The 18,929-nt window shown below is 37.1% G+C and overlaps 1 protein-coding gene across 1 annotated transcript in view; it reads right to left on the bottom strand.

The window, feature by feature from the left end:
* map3k15 (mitogen-activated protein kinase kinase kinase 15) overlaps window positions 1-18,739 on the bottom strand; it is a 41,545-nt gene extending 22,806 nt beyond the window's left edge. The window contains 15 exon segments of the mRNA XM_015390649.1: window positions 1,174-1,307; window positions 1,394-1,481; window positions 1,947-2,042; window positions 4,689-4,738; window positions 4,963-5,070; window positions 5,154-5,304; window positions 5,862-6,021; window positions 7,808-7,920; window positions 8,007-8,177; window positions 8,791-8,897; window positions 9,013-9,181; window positions 9,804-9,997; window positions 13,423-13,446; window positions 13,629-13,768; window positions 18,136-18,739. Of these exon segments, the coding sequence (XP_015246135.1) occupies window positions 1,174-1,307; window positions 1,394-1,481; window positions 1,947-2,042; window positions 4,689-4,738; window positions 4,963-5,070; window positions 5,154-5,304; window positions 5,862-6,021; window positions 7,808-7,920; window positions 8,007-8,177; window positions 8,791-8,897; window positions 9,013-9,181; window positions 9,804-9,997; window positions 13,423-13,446; window positions 13,629-13,768; window positions 18,136-18,433 (2,003 nt within the window). The 5' untranslated portion in view covers window positions 18,434-18,739.
* Between the last annotated feature and the right edge of the window lie 190 nt (window positions 18,740-18,929).

Raw genomic sequence — 18,929 nt, 5'->3', positions numbered from 1 at the left:
GTCAGTGTGATTGCATGACACTGGTGATGGGGATGCCATACAGATTCATGTCAAAAATACCGAACTATCCCTTTAAAGAACATATAAAATATAATTTTCCTGAGCATTGTATTTATGAAAATATTTAAAAACTACGTTTACCAGATAATACAGAATGCGAGTACTCATTTATGCCAGCAGGGGTGTGTTTCGCTTTGTTTTTTTATTAAAGAAACACTAATCTACCAAAAAATGCTATTTTCACCAGGTGATATAATTTCAAAAATAGAAAAAAAGGTTTATTTATCTGCAATAAAAGACAGTTTTGAAAAAATTGACCATTTTTTATTTTATTTAACACGTTTCTCCTGTGTGGCACGAGTAGACAGCTGTGTTTTTGAATGATCAATCTTAGACTTAATCAAACTTTATTGTCATTTTATATGCACAGGGTATGTATTTTGTATGTATACAAAACAAAATTATTTCCTTATAGCTTACAACAGTGTAATAATATTACATTTGGAAATATCTCTCCTTAGGGGCTTCATAAGTCTGTATTTGGACCTTAGTATCTAAGATTTTAAGACACAGATTTTTAGATTTTTCTTTTTAGTAATCATACCATCCAAATGTACATACTGCAAAAAATATACCGGTAGTTCTGATGGGTTACATTACCCCACAAAGGGATGCATTGTACCTTTAAGAAATTACTCTGAGTAAACAGGTCACATTTTTGAGCTTTTAGATGCCACTTCTGGCTTTCCAAACATTCATGTTACAGTTGAAATGACAGGTTTCTTACTTGTAAAATAAGTCTTTTGATTTATTTACAGGTTCATCTGTTAAGCTAAACTAAAACTTACAGGTTATTTGCTTTTAGCAGTCAATTTTTTTTCCTAAACCTACAAGCTAATGATCAGACTTTCACACAAGTTGAAATATCTCGTCAAGTAATCTGTAAACTACTTGAAAATCCTTTAAAGCAACCAATAACTGAGATATGTATAAAATGTAGCTACCAAGATTTGGAACAACAGCAGCATTCTTCTGACTTAAAAAAACGGGTTAGTCCTTTCAATGTGTTTTTTTTTTATGTCAGTTAAATGTAATGCTTTTAGGTAAAGTTATAATAGTTACGTAAAAAAACACACACACATTTTTGTTATGTTTCCTGTGCTCTGGACTTACCTGCTGTCCTTTTCAGGGATCTCTTTGATGGCGATCCGGACCTGGTTGCTCAGGTCCCTGCCAGCATACACCACTCCATAAGTGCCTCGGCCCAGCACCACCCTGTCTCCGTTTTCATCAGTGTCATACTCATACTGGGACACAGAAATATACACACAGTGTATTCTTGCATCAAAATAAAAATATTTTATAACACAAGTATGTAGAAATAAATACCGACCTCCAGCGTGTCTCCATCACCCTCTCCTTCCAGCTCCACAGCATTCCCTGTACCATCAGATATCATCTCCTTCACCAAGGAGCAGAACCTGATGCACCCCCCCACAAATAAACATCAAAGTCGTTATTTTGGGGATTTAGATGTCAGATTACAACAAAAAACACAAAACTAAGCAAAACTTTTAACTCATATGTCATTCTTTTACTGTCATGCGTTCCAGCAGCCAGACTTTCTTGTAAGTCTTAAAATGATCTAGGATTTTAAAGCCAGTCCCAATAAAATAAATTAAGAAAATAGAAAACTATATAGCTTGAACAAGCTGACTACATGAAATAAACTAAAAAAAATATGTAACAATATGTAAATTTCACACTATGCTACAAAACATAATGAGACAAAATGTCTAAGAAGAAACCATAACGTCCAGAAAAAATGTTTAAACCATTGTAAGGGCTTACAGAGAGTCTGGCTAAGAACCAAGGGACTGGTTTAAACCACATGCTCTGTGAACACAAACACCTACACAGACACATCTAGAGGTGTGTGTCCTCACCGACCGCACTGCTCCTCGGTAGAGAAATAGATCTGGAAGTCGTCAGAGTTGTCATGGACATAGAGAAAGCAGCAACGTTCATCAAACTTGCTAATACTGCAGACAGAGTGAAAAAATTATGTAATTTAAGTATCACAGTTGAAAATACATTGCTGCCTTTTGTGTATGCAAAACCAGGATCACAAGTAAAAGCACAGAGGAGGTTATGAATCTCCTAATTAATGTCAGTGCCTTGATACCAGTTTGTGGAACTTAACTTGGAGGTAGCGGGATGAGAGGGGATGGCATCATCCTTCTTAAAAAAAAATCTTAAAAATCATCCCCCCGTTAAATGACCAACCCCCATACCATTCCCTGTGACATTTTATTACTGAATGTGTAAAATTTCAACTATATATTCAAAGTAATTGCAATAATATTGCCCTTAAAACATTTGGCAGTCTGTGGGCTTACGAGTATCCTGAGCAAAATCAATAAACTCAAGGAAGTGTCCTACCATGACTATGAAGCTGATTACAGTGGGAAATCTGTCCTCTGCATTTATCCCTTACTATTTAGGGGAAGTGATATCCATGCCAGTCCAGGGATTGACTGCAGTTTTACTGTAAGGTGCTTTGGTGAAGGTCAATGATCGGCATACCCCACATGTAACAACCATACCATGCATATTGCTTTAGGTTAACAGACTATATTTGTTAGGCTGTCTATGCTTAAAAAAAAAAGAAGAAAATTCCACCATCTCCCTTCTTTTTTTTTCACAACTAGACTACTGGGTAGGGACACTAAGTTACCATTAATAATCAATGATCACATTAATCACGTTGGTCTAAATCTAGTCCTTCCTTCCTTTGCTATAATTATGGGCTCTGTTTTGCATATGCAGAGGGACAGTATGTCGTATGGCAAGCTGGCCATAAAGGTGATTCAACTTAGATTTCCAGGTAGTTAAGGAAAGGTCATGTTGGAAATTATTCATACCCCTGCAGGATGCATGTGTTAAATCTTATAGGTTACTTAAAATGCACTAACATAATACACTCCTAAACTTAGACTTTACACAACAGAGTTTTCATCAACTATCAGCTGGTTGTCCAAAAGGTTCAGATTTTTTTTTTTTTTTTTAGAAACTTTAGATTCCTATCTTGAACTTAAAGCTTAAATTTCAAAACCTGCAGGTTATTTTTGCAAGAGGGAAATTTGTTCTTTAATGACATTATTTGAAGTGCCCTGTATGTTTTTTGAAAGTTTAAAAGGAACCAGGGGACTGGTGGCTAGAGAGGAGTGCACTGAAATCCAGGAAAGGCTGCTACATCACTAAACACTCTCACTCTGGGTCCCCCAACGAGACCCCTTTACTTTAAAATGGTGCTGCACACTATTCACTGCTCCACAAGAAACAGATGTTAATGTAATGTGAACTTGCAGTGACAAAGAAAGGTGAACCTGAAAGTTCAATAAAAGTCATCTGTGATAGACTCTGAAGATGTAACTTCAGAAATCTAAATGATACATTCTGAAAAGAAAGCTTTAAACTATGAAAGTAATTAGTTTCAGGAAGACAGAAAGGTACTGGCTTCATAGTGGTTATATTGCAAAAATGTGCTCTAGCTAACATTACAATACTAACCCAAATAAATTTGAATGTCTGTGTGATTGTTTCCATATCTGACGAGTTTCAAAGATGTAACATTTTGTTATTTTAATTATTCATACAGCAGCAGAAAGTTTATCATGAGTAATCCTCAGATTCCCTGAATCTCTAAAAAAAATATAATGGAAGTTTAAAAAATTAAAAAACAGCCAGACTTATTCTGTGTATGATTTAAGCAGAGGTGGAAAGTAATGAATTACATTTACTCAAGTTACTGTAATTGAGTACTTTTTATGAGTAATTTGTAATTTTCTGATAGCTTTTGAAATATGTAATTTTAACTTTTACTGGAGTAAATTTTAACCTAAGTAGTTTTACTTTGCTACATTTAAAACCGACTCACGTTACGGAGTAAAAAAAATAAATAAAAAATACTGATGGTGAAAAAATGAAATGTGGCCCTGCCTTGCAATTACCCTTTTTATTATCTAATAATCCAGTGCTGCGCTTCGGAAGATGGCAGTTGCTAATCACAACTTAGGGAGTATGTATGAGGAAAGGCCTGAAGAGGAAACATATTCTGGAGACGAAAGCCAGAAAAACCCTTGGCCATATTTGGACGGATTATCTGTTTTCAAATGCACAAAAGGGAACAATGTGATAATGCAGTGCAACATGTGCCTGCCCAGCAAAACGGGCAACATCCAATTTACCAAAAAAATGGCGGTAAGTTAGTTATCATGGTGTTGTCTGTTGGACAGTAGGATTGAAAATTGTTTGCACTTTATGGTACAGGTTGTGACTGTCCTTGTGCTGTGAGGAAGCATGTTCCTTAGCCCAGCTGATCTTTTGCAAGTGTGGATGTCCACTGAAATACGCCTTAAAATCGATTAAAACACCTTGTGTTTAATTTGATCCATGACTCATCCTTTTTTTGCATTAAATAACTCAAAGTAACTAAGTAACTTTTACTCAAATTACATTTTAAATGAAGTATTTTTGTACTTTTACTTGAGTAAATTTTGAGATGGGTAATTTTACTTTTACTCTAAGTAGAATTTAGGCAAAGTAAAGATACTTTTACTCAATTACAATTTTTTAGTACTCTTTCCACCTCTGGAATTAAGTAATCTTGAACTGTTTATACATACCTAATGCCTTTAATGGAGATTGCAGTGAAGTTCCACTCATGGATTCCCTTCTGTGGAGTTTAAAATATATTATTTACCACAACATTTATACTGAGATCAAAGAGTAATTTAGAGTCGGTTATTTCTCAAAGTAGCTGAAATAAACAAACAGCTTAGTACATGACAATCTAGCTAAAATAACTGATGAAGACTCCAGTATATGTATAAAATGATTATGCAAATTAGAGCTGGTGATGAACTAAAGTTACAATAGTGAAATAAAGTTAATTCTTACACTTTCAGGAGGAGAAACATGCCAGATGGAAACATGCTTTTCTTCAGCTTCATTGTTTATAGACACATAAGAAGGCTGGTAAATTTTAGTTGGCTCCAGAATCAAAACCTGCAAATAAAAAAAATTACAAACAATATTAGCATCTAAATTTTAAGGTACACAGTTGATTAGTAATGTGTAATTGTTTGTACTGGAAATCGAAGTCTCTTGGTGGTGCCTTGTGTGGCCTCCACAATGATATCCATCCAAAAGTCGAGCCTTTCTCTTTGGGGAGAATGCTCCACCGCCTGCTTTTTAAACCTCTGGATCAGCTGGAGGTTCTGCACCACTGACCGCAAATACCTGAAAGGAAATGTGCATTAAATTAATCAAAATTATCAAGGCCAGTGAGCATTAACAATCGCCTCTAAATGCATGCCATTATCCTCAAAATGTTGATGATTGGAGCTTTCATTTGGCACTCAAAGTATCTGTTACAACTCTAGAATTTAAATGTTTCATACAAAAAACACTAGGATAGATTAGGAAAGAATGATTTCTTTGAGGTTGGAATATTCTGTTATGTCAAGATAATCATGTCAATGTGATTTCCTTTTTTCTGAGGAAAAAAAAAGGTTTTGTGAAAAAATACACTTTTTTTGCATCACCAGTTATGTGATCATATTCCAGATTGTACTAACAGTGAAAAAAAGACAAAAATATGACAGGAGATAGTATGAGAATGATTTAACAGCATTTTTAATGGTTTATCATGTGAAAAAACTAATTTTAATTCCAATTCCTGTCTCATATTTTCTTTTGAAACAACAGTGTTAGTGTTTACCTAACCATGTTTGTGCTTACTAAACTATTAAATTGAAAAATAAATAAAATGTTTTTTCTGTAATATGAGACTCTACCATAGCGGTGGCTTCAGTTTGAACAGCTTCTCAGCAGCTTGAGTAGCTTTAGGAATATCGCTAGCTAGCATGCTAACGGTGAAGAACTGGCCCACATCCCAGTAATTGTTCATTTTCTCCAGAGAACCTTTCCGGCCCAGCAGACTGTTCAATCTCACACCTAAAGAGAGAAGTAAACAGTTAATATAACCAACTGTTCTCTATTAAAAGACACAACTTCAACATTCTCATCTTATCCAAAAAGATTTTATCTCGAGCACTTTAGCAGTAACCTCTCAATTTATAAAACATACAAACAAATAAAACCCTTAGTTCATCAGTTTAAGTTTTTAAGGCCGAATTTGTAATATTTGTAATAATATGCAATATTTTTGATAAATTCAACATTAATATCCATCGCTATGCAGATGACACCCAGCTCTACTTATAAGGTGGAAATTCTGTGCTGCCAACCTCTTCCTTCACCTCGTTTGTCCAAAATAAAATTTTACTTCCCCTTTAAATTTCTAAAACTGAGCTCTGTCTTGCAGAAATAAATTGGTATTATCCAAAATATTGGTTTTCTTATTGTCAGTTTCACAGCTTCATTCGCATCTCAGCTTAAGACCCTGGATGCCTTTTATGTCTCACATTAAACTATTACTCAGACTATATTTTTTTAGCTGTGAAAAATTAATGGTCTTTACCCCCTTCTTTTCCCTTACTTTGATTGAGTTTTTGTCCACAGCCTCATAATTCCCCATACTAACTATTGCAACTTGTTTAGGTCTCCCTAACAAAGTCCCCACATAAGCTCCAAATGGTCCAGAAATCATCTTTTTAACTCACTGTTTGTTATTTTTCACCAGCAATATTGGGGGTAGAGTTTTGAACTGTCTCTCACCAGATGAGTTAAATTAAATTGACACTTTTCCTCTGACATTTAAATCCATCAAAGTCTGGTCAGGTTGATTTCTAATCACAAGTCTCATACCACTCGTGTGCTCTGCCCTTAAGCTGGAATAGAAGAACAATATTCTAATGCCTTTTTTTCCCCCAAACAAAAAAAATAAATAAGAAAAGGTTTTAACTATAAAGGGTTTTTGACACTATGAACATAGAACTAGATGCAAAGTATTTTCACCCATTTTAAAAGTTCAACTAATGTTTTAATATGTATAAATATATTCAAAATACAAAGGATTTATTGCAAAGAAGGGAAAATAAATTAGTGCTGATTTGATACCCTAAAAAACGTTAGTTGGAATACCCAACACCTTTTCAGGATATTTATTCATGCTCCAGCAGATTCAGCAGCTGTTTCTTCCCCCTTTGCCATCAGACTGCTGAACTGTTGAAAAAACCCTAAACACACACAGACTCTGCATCACACTGATAACACCAAACCACAAATACTGAATATTTGCACCTTATAAGTGAATGCTCTGAACTTTCATATCAATGCATTTTTTGCACCATATTCTTTCTCCCACACTGTTTACATTTGATCGCTGCTGCACTTTATGGAATGAAAATGTTCATTTACTTTCTGGAAAGCTGTAAAAAGCCAAATTATATTTTGTATACCGTACATTCTCTGTATAAAAAATGATAATAAAAGTTGTCCAAGTCTAATTCTTTTAAAGATTTTGTTTTGTTCTCCTGTTTTCATTCTAGATATGAGGGGGCTTTAGATGACTTTTCTACTTTGTTTTAAACCAGTTACTATTCATTTTATTATCATAAACTTATTTTTCTTTAACCTGTTATTCTAACAATACTGTACAAAAAAAGTAACCGAACCAGTGAGATTGAGAAGAAGCAAAATAACCAATAAGACAACAAATAAACCTTTTTTATATGCAAGAAAATGTTGTCAAGACAAATAATCTTAAAAACAAACATTCTTGTTGAAAATGAAGACGCATTCTGACTCTAGGAAAGAAACCAAGGAGTTTTCATTTCACCTATTTTCCTCAGTTCAATGGAGCTCTCAAACTGCTGACCAGCAACTATGAGGAGGACCGCTAGATTAATGCCAGAGTAGAGAGTCGGCTGCAGTTCAAAGCCCTTTCTATACCTGTAGGTAATACCGAATAAAAGATAAATTATTTGTGTGAAATATTTGATGAAGAAAATAACCATTTTAATTGAGTCTGTTCTCACCATTGTATGGCTTTATCTCTATTTACTGTGTCCTTGCAGTCCGAATCAAGGAAGATGTCCTTATAGATCCGTCCACAGAGGCAGAACATGTCTGGAGCAGGATGTTCACTGGTCTGTAGCACCTGGAGCATCACCCTGAGAGCCTGCTCCCGGTCTCCAGGACTGTTCCTCCTGCATACATTCAAATGCTTAAATGCGAAAGGCAGATAACTCATTTGAGGTAGGTCCAAAAAAAGCAATGGTACTTTCACTGAATCTACATGACACTGATCTTCATTACAGCAATGGTTGATCGGATAACAGTCATTTAAGAGTGTTTTTATGTTCCTGATATTCCACTTCCCAGGCCCTTCTCTAGGAAGGTAGGTTCTGTGAGCAGATTGATGGATGGATGGATGGATGCACTACACTTTCAAATAATATCAAGAACTTTGTTTTAGATATCCTTAAAAATAGGAATAAAACAACACAACAGAGTTATCCTCAGTTTTCTCTCCCACAGGGAGATTTAACAGTCAGAAGCCAGTCATGAAATGAAAAATATATGCAGAAATGCTGAAATATATTATATATAAAAGGATGAAACGAATTGGGATTTTTTTTTTGTATCTCATCTTCTCCAGACAGTGTGAGAACTCTGTATTGTTCTCTCTCTCAATATGATTTTTTTGGTGCAAAAATTCTTATGCTACAACATAATAGTGCAAAATAACCTAAATTAGGGTGAGATCTCCTTTAAAAAATGGTTTTAACAAGTAATCACAAAAATGTGTGCTTTGTTTACCTGTTGAGAGCAAAGGCGTAGTGAAACTGGATCATGGGCTGGGTAGCCAGATCACAAGTAGGCAGAGTCTCTAGAGTCTCCACAAGCTTAACCATAGCATCATAATCCTGTTTGATTGATTTGAGACACACAACACAGGTTGAATCAATTTCCATAAAAAGATGATAAAATAATTATTTCTCACAGAGCTTCTGAAGGTACTCCACTTATCGCGGCCTGTACCTGAATGTCTCTGTAGGAAAACAGCAGGTTCATGACGATATCCTGCGTTAGGACCTCTGTGTTGTCCATCCTGAGTTTAATACGGGCCAACTCCTTGGCCAGCTCCTCTCCCTGATATTTCTCCCTGGCCTTCCTTATGTCATTCAGCAAAGTGTCCTTAAAAGATGCACTGCAAAAGATGATGAAATGGATTAAAGTGGGAAAAAGTTGAAAATTAATTAAGTATATAACTTTTATGTAAATGATGACAGAGCCTATCACAATAGTACAATTAATATAGTTTCTGCTTTGAATATTAATCTCTGGACAAAAACACAGAAAATCCTTAAAAGTTAGGTTAATCCAATAGGAGGCAATAATATCAAACTTGAACATGTCGGAATGAAAATATCATGACTCGTTTACATTACATTATTTATAGTCCCCAATAGGCAAATATAGGATTTAATTATGCCTAAAGAACTCTGTGGGTATTAATATGTTATAAAAATGATGTTTTCACCCAACTCTGATCAAAAACGAAGGACTTCAAAAGGAGACTGCCTTTCCCAGTTAGACATTAGCTTAAAAAGACAGGTTTCTGATCTTTTTTCTGTGCTGGAGCAGGAAAAAAATCATGCTTCTCCTTACATTACCCCTCCCTGGGGTAATTCTTACAGTATGGCCCAGTTAAAGCAATACTAAAGAACTTTTGTCTTTGGTTGAAACCTTGGCTTTTCCAGTTGACAAAAGCATTTTTTTTTAACATTGCTGTTTTAGTAGTTAATATGTGTTTTTTGCCACTTTCTCACCATGAGGTAACATGGATGTCCTTCAGGAGGCTGGTGAAGCGGTCTGTCAAAGGGACGCACAGCGGCCCCAACAAGTTGTCCCAGCTGGGCTGCATGTACTCACTGGCCCTGCGCTGTGCGTCGCTCTCACAGCACATATACTCATGGTTAGGAGTCACAATGTAGGGGATGAAGTAGTAATTACCACTGGAAGCCTGGAGGGGGAGAATGGGTGATGTTTAAAGATCAGAAAGAAATCATGGACTAATTACCAGCTTTTGTAAGCCTGCAAATGCAGATTTAATAGAGCAGCAGTGCAGGTAGGCACACATGCAGGATACAGGGGGCAGATGTAAATGGACTCCCAGGTGGGGAAACAATAGATGGAGTGGAGATTAGAGGGTAGTTAATGAGGAGAGTGAGTAAAAGCAAAGGATCAGAGCAACCAATGAGGCTGTTTGGCAACATCGTGACATTTGAAGCAGGTGCTGTGAAAAATAGACAAATGATGGTCACAAAAGATCCCAAAAATCACTAAAACACCCCAACACAGACACCAAGTTCAATACAACAGAACCTCTAAAAAAGTCCCAGTTGAAATTCCCTGACTCAAAAGTTTTTATTTTAAAAACACAAGATATCCCACACTGTATTGGACAAGTAGCTTCATATCACACCTATTATCTAACCAACACAGTACTTCTACGTACATAATTGAAATAGTGCAATTAACATTAACATTAGTAATAAAAGCTGCAGAAACAAATATTTTTTATCTTTATAGAGTGGTCACAGCGCAGCATTCCTGCAGCATTCCTCTTGTGAAGCTTTACGATTCATGCAAAGTCAGGCTTCAGCTTCAGCTCCTAATTGATAAACACTTAGAATCTGAGGTGTTTTCATTTTTCGCCTATTTGACACCATTTAGAATGTATTTTCTATGCTCATTGATTTCATTTCATGCAGAATTATCTTTCTGTTTCTTCCATGTTGTCTTCATAGAGAGTACACCTAGTTCAACACTGTTTTTTTTTTTTTTTTTGGTGTGTGATCGTATTGCTCATATCCAACAAAGAACTGTTGCTGTCATTAATTCTGTGTACCTGATTATGTTTTTATGGAAGGTACACCTGGGTCATTGCACCTGCGTTTTCCATGTATTTTGTCTAAAAAAAAAACTCATTGGAGCTGCTGTTGTCATTTAACAGAAAAAGTATCTTAGAACATACAGCCGACTCTGTTATTCTGTATATAAGCCTTTCAGGAAAAGGGAATATGTGAGTTTGTCTGTAATTGGAAAAGATTTGAATTAAACCAAATTTGATACAAGATCCTGCTTGAGTTCTTTCTTTTGTTTTTCTGCAAGAAAGACAAAAAAGTCACATTTTGATCCTAAGGGCCAGACAGCCTGTCTTTTTGAGGACAGACTGTCTGGGATTGAATAAAACATAAGTTCATTGAAATGGACTGAAATCAATTCATTTTATGAAAAAATGTAAACAAAATTAAGCCTTTATGCCATTTGGAAGAAGACTGTACCCAAGAATTTGAATTATTCTTGCTCTGTGAAATAAATCAAATCGGTTGCTATAAAAATGTCAATAAAAGACAATCTGACATCTGGTATCGAATGGCTGGTATTATTTAAAGTCATGGTAACATAACTACATCTGACATTGGAGCCATTAATCTTCACATGTCCAATGTTGCTGCCCAAAGCGGCACGAACAAAAGCATGACTTATAAACGTGCCCGTCCTGCTCTATACCGAGAGGGACTTACTGTACAGCCCCTTTCAAATCATAGGTCCATAATAAACACAGACCTTCCCATCCAGAATGCATAACCTTTTCCCTCCACTTACAGAGCATCTGCTGTCTGCTTTCAGATAGCATAGCTGTGATGATAGGCAAAAAATAAAAATGCATTAAACAGAGCAACATGTATAAGTAAGGGAAGTAACCTTGTCTCTGGCTGAACTCTGTGTTGAGATCCTGTAGACTTTTAACAGGCATTGTTGGACTTTATTAATGGATGGGACAAAGCGTGCCAGGGACTTGGAAGATGTAAAGTAGTCCAATGACCATGAATCAAATCTGGGACAGCTGTGCATACTGTAGGACTTGAGCCTGTGCATGTGCTGCATGCAGAGGCTAAACCACAATGCAACCACTGAACCACTTGAGAGGCATATATCTATAGACTGTAAGTACGGTGGTTCAGAGGTTTAGGCAGACAATGGTTTCTTCAATTTCTTCTTTTTTTTGGTGGGGGGGTTGTTTTTTTTCTTATTTTTTCCCTACTTTTCAAATTGTAGCCATAGTTATATAATCATAGTTGGAAGCCAAAAGCTTTTTCAAGAGGCCACTTGATACAAAATAAGCACAAAAAGAAAAAGATATAGCTGAAAGAAACTGCTACGTTTTTTTTCTTTGGATGTGGATTGTGGTTACTTTGGTATAGTGCTTAGCCACTATAATTGACAATTGTGATGAAGTTTATATATGGAAAACAAACTGTCTAAAACATTTAGATTTAGCCCAGTGCCCGTTGTGATACCGTCATCCATTCACTTTAACTTATGACAAGCCTTGGAAACTTGGAAACACCTTCCCTTGAGCCACTTGGCGCCAATCGTGCAAAGTTACAAACTTAAGATGGACCACTGCAAGTGACACTATAGCAGGGAGCTACAGATGTGAGTCCCACACACTAGTGTTGTGGTACCTGGGGTGTTCTTGGAAGCGAAAACTCCAATTATAAACAGTTTCTTCTGGCAAAGTTTGCTTCCAACTTTCTCATGATGCTCCTGACCCTTCTCTCTAAAGGCCTGATCCTGAATGGAGTTTTATCAATTTGCAAACTTAAAGGTATAGTGGAGGATATTCTTTTTGTGGTTGGATCATCAAAATAAGTGGTCTTGCTTATTGTCAATCATCCTGGTGATATGTTTACATAAGGCCGTCCTACGTGCTCGTCCCTATCTTCACTTACCGGTGGTGAGTCTGGAAAAATTGCAAATCTTCTTTTGGAAAGTAAGCTTGTATGAGCGGTGCAAACAGCAACTTTTAAACATACCGTGCACAAGGAGAAATGGGCTCCTGCATGCCCTCGCATTTGCATGAGCAATAGAGAGGGCAGCTTCACTATATCTTTGAAGAACTTTCAACAAAGTCAAAATCTCCTTCACCAAACCGTTGTTTTGCATTCAACTTGTTAAGCACTTTTTCTATTAGTAGTGTCTGCATTTTAAGGCATTCTCACTGCATGCTTCAGTGCAGACATGGCACTGTACCTACTTTATTTCTCAGTCCAGAGCCTCTGTATTCTGGAGGCAGCTGAATCCAAGGGAAGCCTAAGGCTGGAGGACGGCTGGCCTACTCCACACAAGCAAGCAGAGAATGACAGGAAAATAAACACCAAGTTCTGGGAAAGCCTGCAGTTAAAAATCTGTCAGGATTCTGAAGGTGTGTGTGTGGGAGGGAGAAAGAGAGTTCCACAAAGGAAAAGCACGTGGACATGCATTCCTGAATGCATTTCAGGATCATAGGACTGACAGCAAATGTCCCGGATGCTTTTCCTAGAAATAGCACGGCACATTGTGTGCAGATAGATCACACACAAACATGCAGAAACTTACTGTGTTTTTCTGTGCAACCATGTCCTGCAAAGAAGCCAAAACAAAGAGTAAACAGATCTTCAGAGCATGCTACATTCTAAGATAGGAGAAATAACTGCAGAACAGACAGATCTGTAAATAACCCTCAGGATCACTTTGTTCTGAGGCAGAGTAAAGGAATGGCATCTCTGCACTCCGGTTACGCTCATGGGGGTGTGCACGCGTACCTTCAATGACTGAGCAGTGTCTGGGTCTGTGTCGTGGTACAGGATGACGTTGTTAGCCATGTCAAAGCTCTCTCTCACGCCCAGGTGGTAAAACAGCGAGGGCTGCCGAAACACGTCGCTCATGTCCACGACAGCGATGTCTGGAACGAATGAGTAGCAGATAATTAGAGGGATTCATGTTGCAGAGGGAAATTAATTTCCTTTTTGTATGACTTAACAACCTCTGTCCTCCTTAGACTTGTCTATGACTGTTTGAGTATCTCATGAAAAATGTTTAAAGCTCTCAGGATAGAAAATCTACATACATGAGATCAATTAATTAAACAAAGTATGATTTACTAGCTTCCACAAATACATTTAGCACTAATAATCCTCTTTTATTGATTTTTCTAATAGTCTGATTTTCTTCTGAATGTTAAATCTATGAATAAATTGGATTGTGATCCTTTGGTTTACCCTGATCGGAATGAATCTCAGCTTACAAACAAATGATCTTATATTTTCTGCTAATTTTTATTAATATTTGTGGGAACTCGTCATCCTCCTTAGCTTTTAAACCACATGACGAAGTGAGCAGGATCCTTCCTGGAGCAGGTGTTTGATTCTGATTCCAGGAAACAATGTTAAACACAAACGCCGGCAGCGTAACAAATGAATGAAAAGAATGAGAAAAGGGGGCAAGAGCAGACATGCAAACATGCCTGCATCACGTAGAGGCAAAGATTACCGAAATAAAGTCTGATAACAACAGCCACATGTACAATTAACCTAGAAATTATTCATAATACTTTTGATTTCCATTATAAAGTTTTTAAATTAAACCAATCAGTTGTTTTTTTCTTATATGAAATGAAGCAGCAATCTTTCAGATGCTTATAAAACAAAGTACAATACCTATAATTCCATTTCATGAAAAGGTGCAGATTATACATCATTTATCAGGATTACGATTATCCTGGATTACAGTAATCTAATCCTTTTTATAATAGAGTAGGAGTAGGTGTGTTTTTTGCATTTCAACTGATTTCTTTTTATAATTACCTTACGAAGATAAATTCTGAGCCTTTAATAAGGGAAGGACTTCTTGCTATTTCTTTAATCTTCAGCTCCCTGCACAGAATCTCAAATCATCAATCTCAAATTGAGATAATTGTTTGTCTTCTATGTAAATACACTCTCTAGCCAAAAAAAAAAAAAAAAAAAAAAACAGTTTCCACCTGGATTTAACTAAGTAAATGGGTACGGGCTCCCATTGGATAATTACTTTATGGGCAATTATGATTCAGTTCCCCAACTGGTGCAATGAGTTGATTCTCATTTCTTAAACAAACATGTAAAACCTTTGGTTGTGGAAATTAAATCAGCCTGTTTTAGAAAGGGTCAAATTGCTGACTTTTATCAAGGAGAGGAAACATCTAAGGAGATTGCAGAAAATATTTAAAATTTGTTAAAAACTGTACAACATAATATAAAAAAATGGAAGGATAGTTATGACCCATTGTCTTCGGGGGAAAATGTGGCTGGAAAAAGCCCTAAATGAATGTGATCAGTGATCACTTAAAAATTTGGTGGAATTAAAATTGAAGAAAAACACCAATTTAACCCTGGGCTATGTTTAATGGTGAGCGAAAAAACATTCCACATTCCGAATGCGAACAGATTAGAACTGAAAAGCTGTTTCTTAAGAAAACCAGATAGGCCAATCCAAAAGAAGGCTTCAGTTTACTAGGGAGGATAAAGATTGGATTCTGGAGCAACCAGAACCAGTTCCAGAGTGATGGCCTCATCAGGGTAAGAAGATCCTATGACCTGGTGTTGCTATAGATGCTCAATTCTAGGTTCAGTAGCAGTTTCGGCTAAAAGGGTGAGATCAGCCAACTACCTATAAAAATACTAAATGACCAGCCTATTTCCATCAATGGATTTTTTTTCTAATGATGCTGGCATATTCCAAGACGACTATGTCAAGATTCAAAGATTGGCCGCCACCAGAGTCCAGTTAATAAACCTATTGAGAATCTTCAGAGTGTGCAGGATTAGGCTTTCAATCAGACTCTGACATTAATGCAAGATCTTGTTAAAACAAAACAAAAAAATCAACCCTGGTTGGAAATAAATCTTGTATTGCAGAAGCTTATTGAATCAATGGTACAATTAATGTGTACCATAATCAAAGTTAAAGTCTATCTAACAAATCATTAGTGTATGTGATCTTACGCCTGGCAGTGTATTACTTCCATTCAATAGAACCATGTCTGTAAAATTAAGCTTCATTTATTGATTTATTTCGGGTTTTACAGTATAAATTACTGTTAAACCAGATCATACATGTCCGCTTTCTTTAAACACAAAGCTATTAACCAGCTATTGTTCCGGTTTAAAAATACACAACAAATTATTAAAAAAAAGAAGAAAAAAAAAGATAAGGAATATAACTAACTTTACAAAACTGCCATTAACATGTTGACTACAAAAGGAGTAATCCATTAGATTAGACATGTAAAGCTTAATACCAAACAACCATTATTATGCACGGTGACCTTACTGCATATCCCATAATGCAATACAAGAACTACAAGAGGCTCAAAATATAGGTGCAGATTGGGGCAGCTCTTGAGAGCATACAGTAAGGGGACGTTGTGTTGTTAAATTTCTAAATAAAGCATTCACCCGTTCATGAGCCTGTTAGTAAAAAAAAAACTCTCAATTACCAACCTGTTCTTCTTCACAGCTTAGTGTTCTGCACACTAAAAAAACGAGGAATAAAAGTGGGATCATATCGGTCACTACTCAAAGCTGCAATATCTGTTTCCTATCGGAAGTGAACAGGTTTTATTGGGATATTCCTACTCTGTGAAAAGCAGGACACTCATTTCTGAGGACCTGGATTATAAATGGATGATAATTTAGGCATCCTTCCACCAGGACAACCAGACTTCTTAAATGTCTTACATAATCTTATCTGTAAATTCTAAAAGTATAATTTTTTCCCATCTATTTACATTAAAGGGTAAGCTTTTTTTCCCTCCTTTATTTATCCTAATTTCTTCATGCTAAAATATTTTAAATAGTTGTTTTTTGTGTGTTTTAAATTTAAAAGACACCTTTTAACTCTGAACTTGAAACTACCTTTTCAGGTCTTTAAATAGTTGTATTCTAAAACAGTTTTTATGTAAGGATCTCCCAAGGCCCCTTTATTTGTAAAATTAAATTTAGAGGGGAAAAACAAGTGTACCATACTTTGAGCTGAATAACTGAAATCTAACCAAAGATCAAGGTCAGCCATGACTCGCAGATCTGCTCTGGCTTCATGATGGTTTTAGCAAATAATGGCGCCTTTTTTACTGTGTATCAGAAAAAATGTCTGGGTGGTTGATGATGTCAACCATAACAAGCCCTGACAAGTTAAAATCTGGCATAAAAATAAAACCATCTTTTCCCATCACCGTCTTTCTTAAACCTCCATATTGTGTTTCTTTTCAGCTCCATTTGCAAGGATTTATCCGATTACTGTCAGTCCCCAGGGTCTGTGTAGCGAAACCTTGTAACTATGCCCATGCTGTCTGCATCAAAGGTGTGGACAGTATCACAGGGTATAAATAGCTGCTAATTAAAGACAGTCAGGAGCAGCTCTGATTTCACTGACTTGATCTTTGCAGGAGGGGTAGGTCTCACTTTTTTATAATCAAGACATGAAGCAGAATCAAATGAATGAAAGCGAGAACACAGAATTTAGTCTAAATAATGGCAGCAGAATCAGTAGCATCGCTTGGATCTGGGAATATACAGGAAATATTTATCATATTACTGACACAAATCAAGCAATTTCTGAAGACATCTACTGAAAAGGATCTGGCTTATGCATACTTGTAAATATTTGCATGAAAATGTGCAATTATAGGTTTTATATAAAACCACAGGAGTTGGAGGGCCCATTTCTTTTCCAGTGACCTTAAATTGGAAACTATCTATATAATAAACTTAGTTGAGTTGAGATCATACAGCTTCAGTGTTTTCTCTGTTTTATTCTTTTAAAAACAGGCTGTTAAAATTAATTTACAGCTTCTCTACCTGGATAATAAAAAAAATTAACATGCTCATTACCCTAGAGTTATGACTTACTGCTTCTGAATGGCAGTACTTGGATTTATGTATGAATGAGAGGATGGTAAATATTTAACTTTTTAATATGGTCTGGGGAAAACAAACATTGCTCCATACTTCCCTTTCTTCTCCAGATCATGAACTTGTTTAAATTACCAAACTTCCAGTTTCTAGAGCGCTGACCTCTGTTGCTTGGCTGTTTAAAAGTTTTTCATGAGAAAAGAACAATAATTCAGAGCTGAAACCTGAGTTTTCTAACCACACAAGTTTAATTAAACTTTGGTTTGAATTACTTTAAGATAAAACAGGGAAAACAGACGCTCTGATTATTTTGATTAGTTTCGTTTTGCAGTCAGACAGATGTGTTCATGTAGAGGAGCCAAACTAATAGCAGGAAACCCACCTGCATCATAGAAGCTGTCCAGAACCGCAGTCTCTCCAAAGTCCAGGCGTCCGAAGGTGACGGTGGTGAGCAGCGCGCTCTCTGCGTCGCAGGCTCTCTGCAGACACTGCAGCGCTCCGGACTCCGGGCTGCTCGCCATCACCGACTTCAAGCCGTCGTTCAGGACGTAAACCACCCGCAGGGAGCGCTGCTTGGCCGGCGGACTGGGACTGGACACCTCCCCGCGCTCCGACGCGCACATCCCGGCTGAGTGCTCCCCCACCATATCTGCGCTCTGCGCGCTCTGCCCCTGATCCATGGCGCAACGCTGGGAAGTGACCCTGCTGTTTACTTCCTCTCCTCTCCGCCCTCTCTGAGCCGCTCTGTCCCGTCCTCTGCAGGCTCACCAGTGGGGCACCTGTCCTGGCTGCGGAGGAGCGGCTCTGGGGTTGTCCTCTTGCATCTCCGCCTCATTAAATCACACCGATTATTTCGCACCAGGACGCCCGCTTCGAGCAGACTGGATCCGACCAGATGAGAAAGAGTAAAGGGGGGAGTCTGATTAACTCATGCAGAAGTTTAATTGTTATCTTGGCGGGCAGGTTTATCCGGTTTAAGGTTCCCAGAGTGGGAGGCTGCTGTCAGAGGGCTGCTTGCCAACTCTGAAATGTTATCACTCCTCTGGCTGTCTAAATTTATAACTGTGTCCTTCTGGACTAGTCACACAGCCAGGGGCGCTTCTTGCATCAATATTACCCTGGGACAAACATGTCCCTAACCTGCCCCCTTCACAAACAACTAAACACTGCTAAAAA

Source organism: Cyprinodon variegatus, unplaced genomic scaffold, assembly GCF_000732505.1.
Source record: "Cyprinodon variegatus isolate N-32 unplaced genomic scaffold, C_variegatus-1.0 Scaffold507, whole genome shotgun sequence".
Taxonomy (NCBI): Eukaryota; Metazoa; Chordata; class Actinopteri; order Cyprinodontiformes; family Cyprinodontidae; genus Cyprinodon; species Cyprinodon variegatus.
Note: the sequence above shows the minus strand (reverse complement) of the source record. Positions and strands in the feature narration are given on the sequence as shown.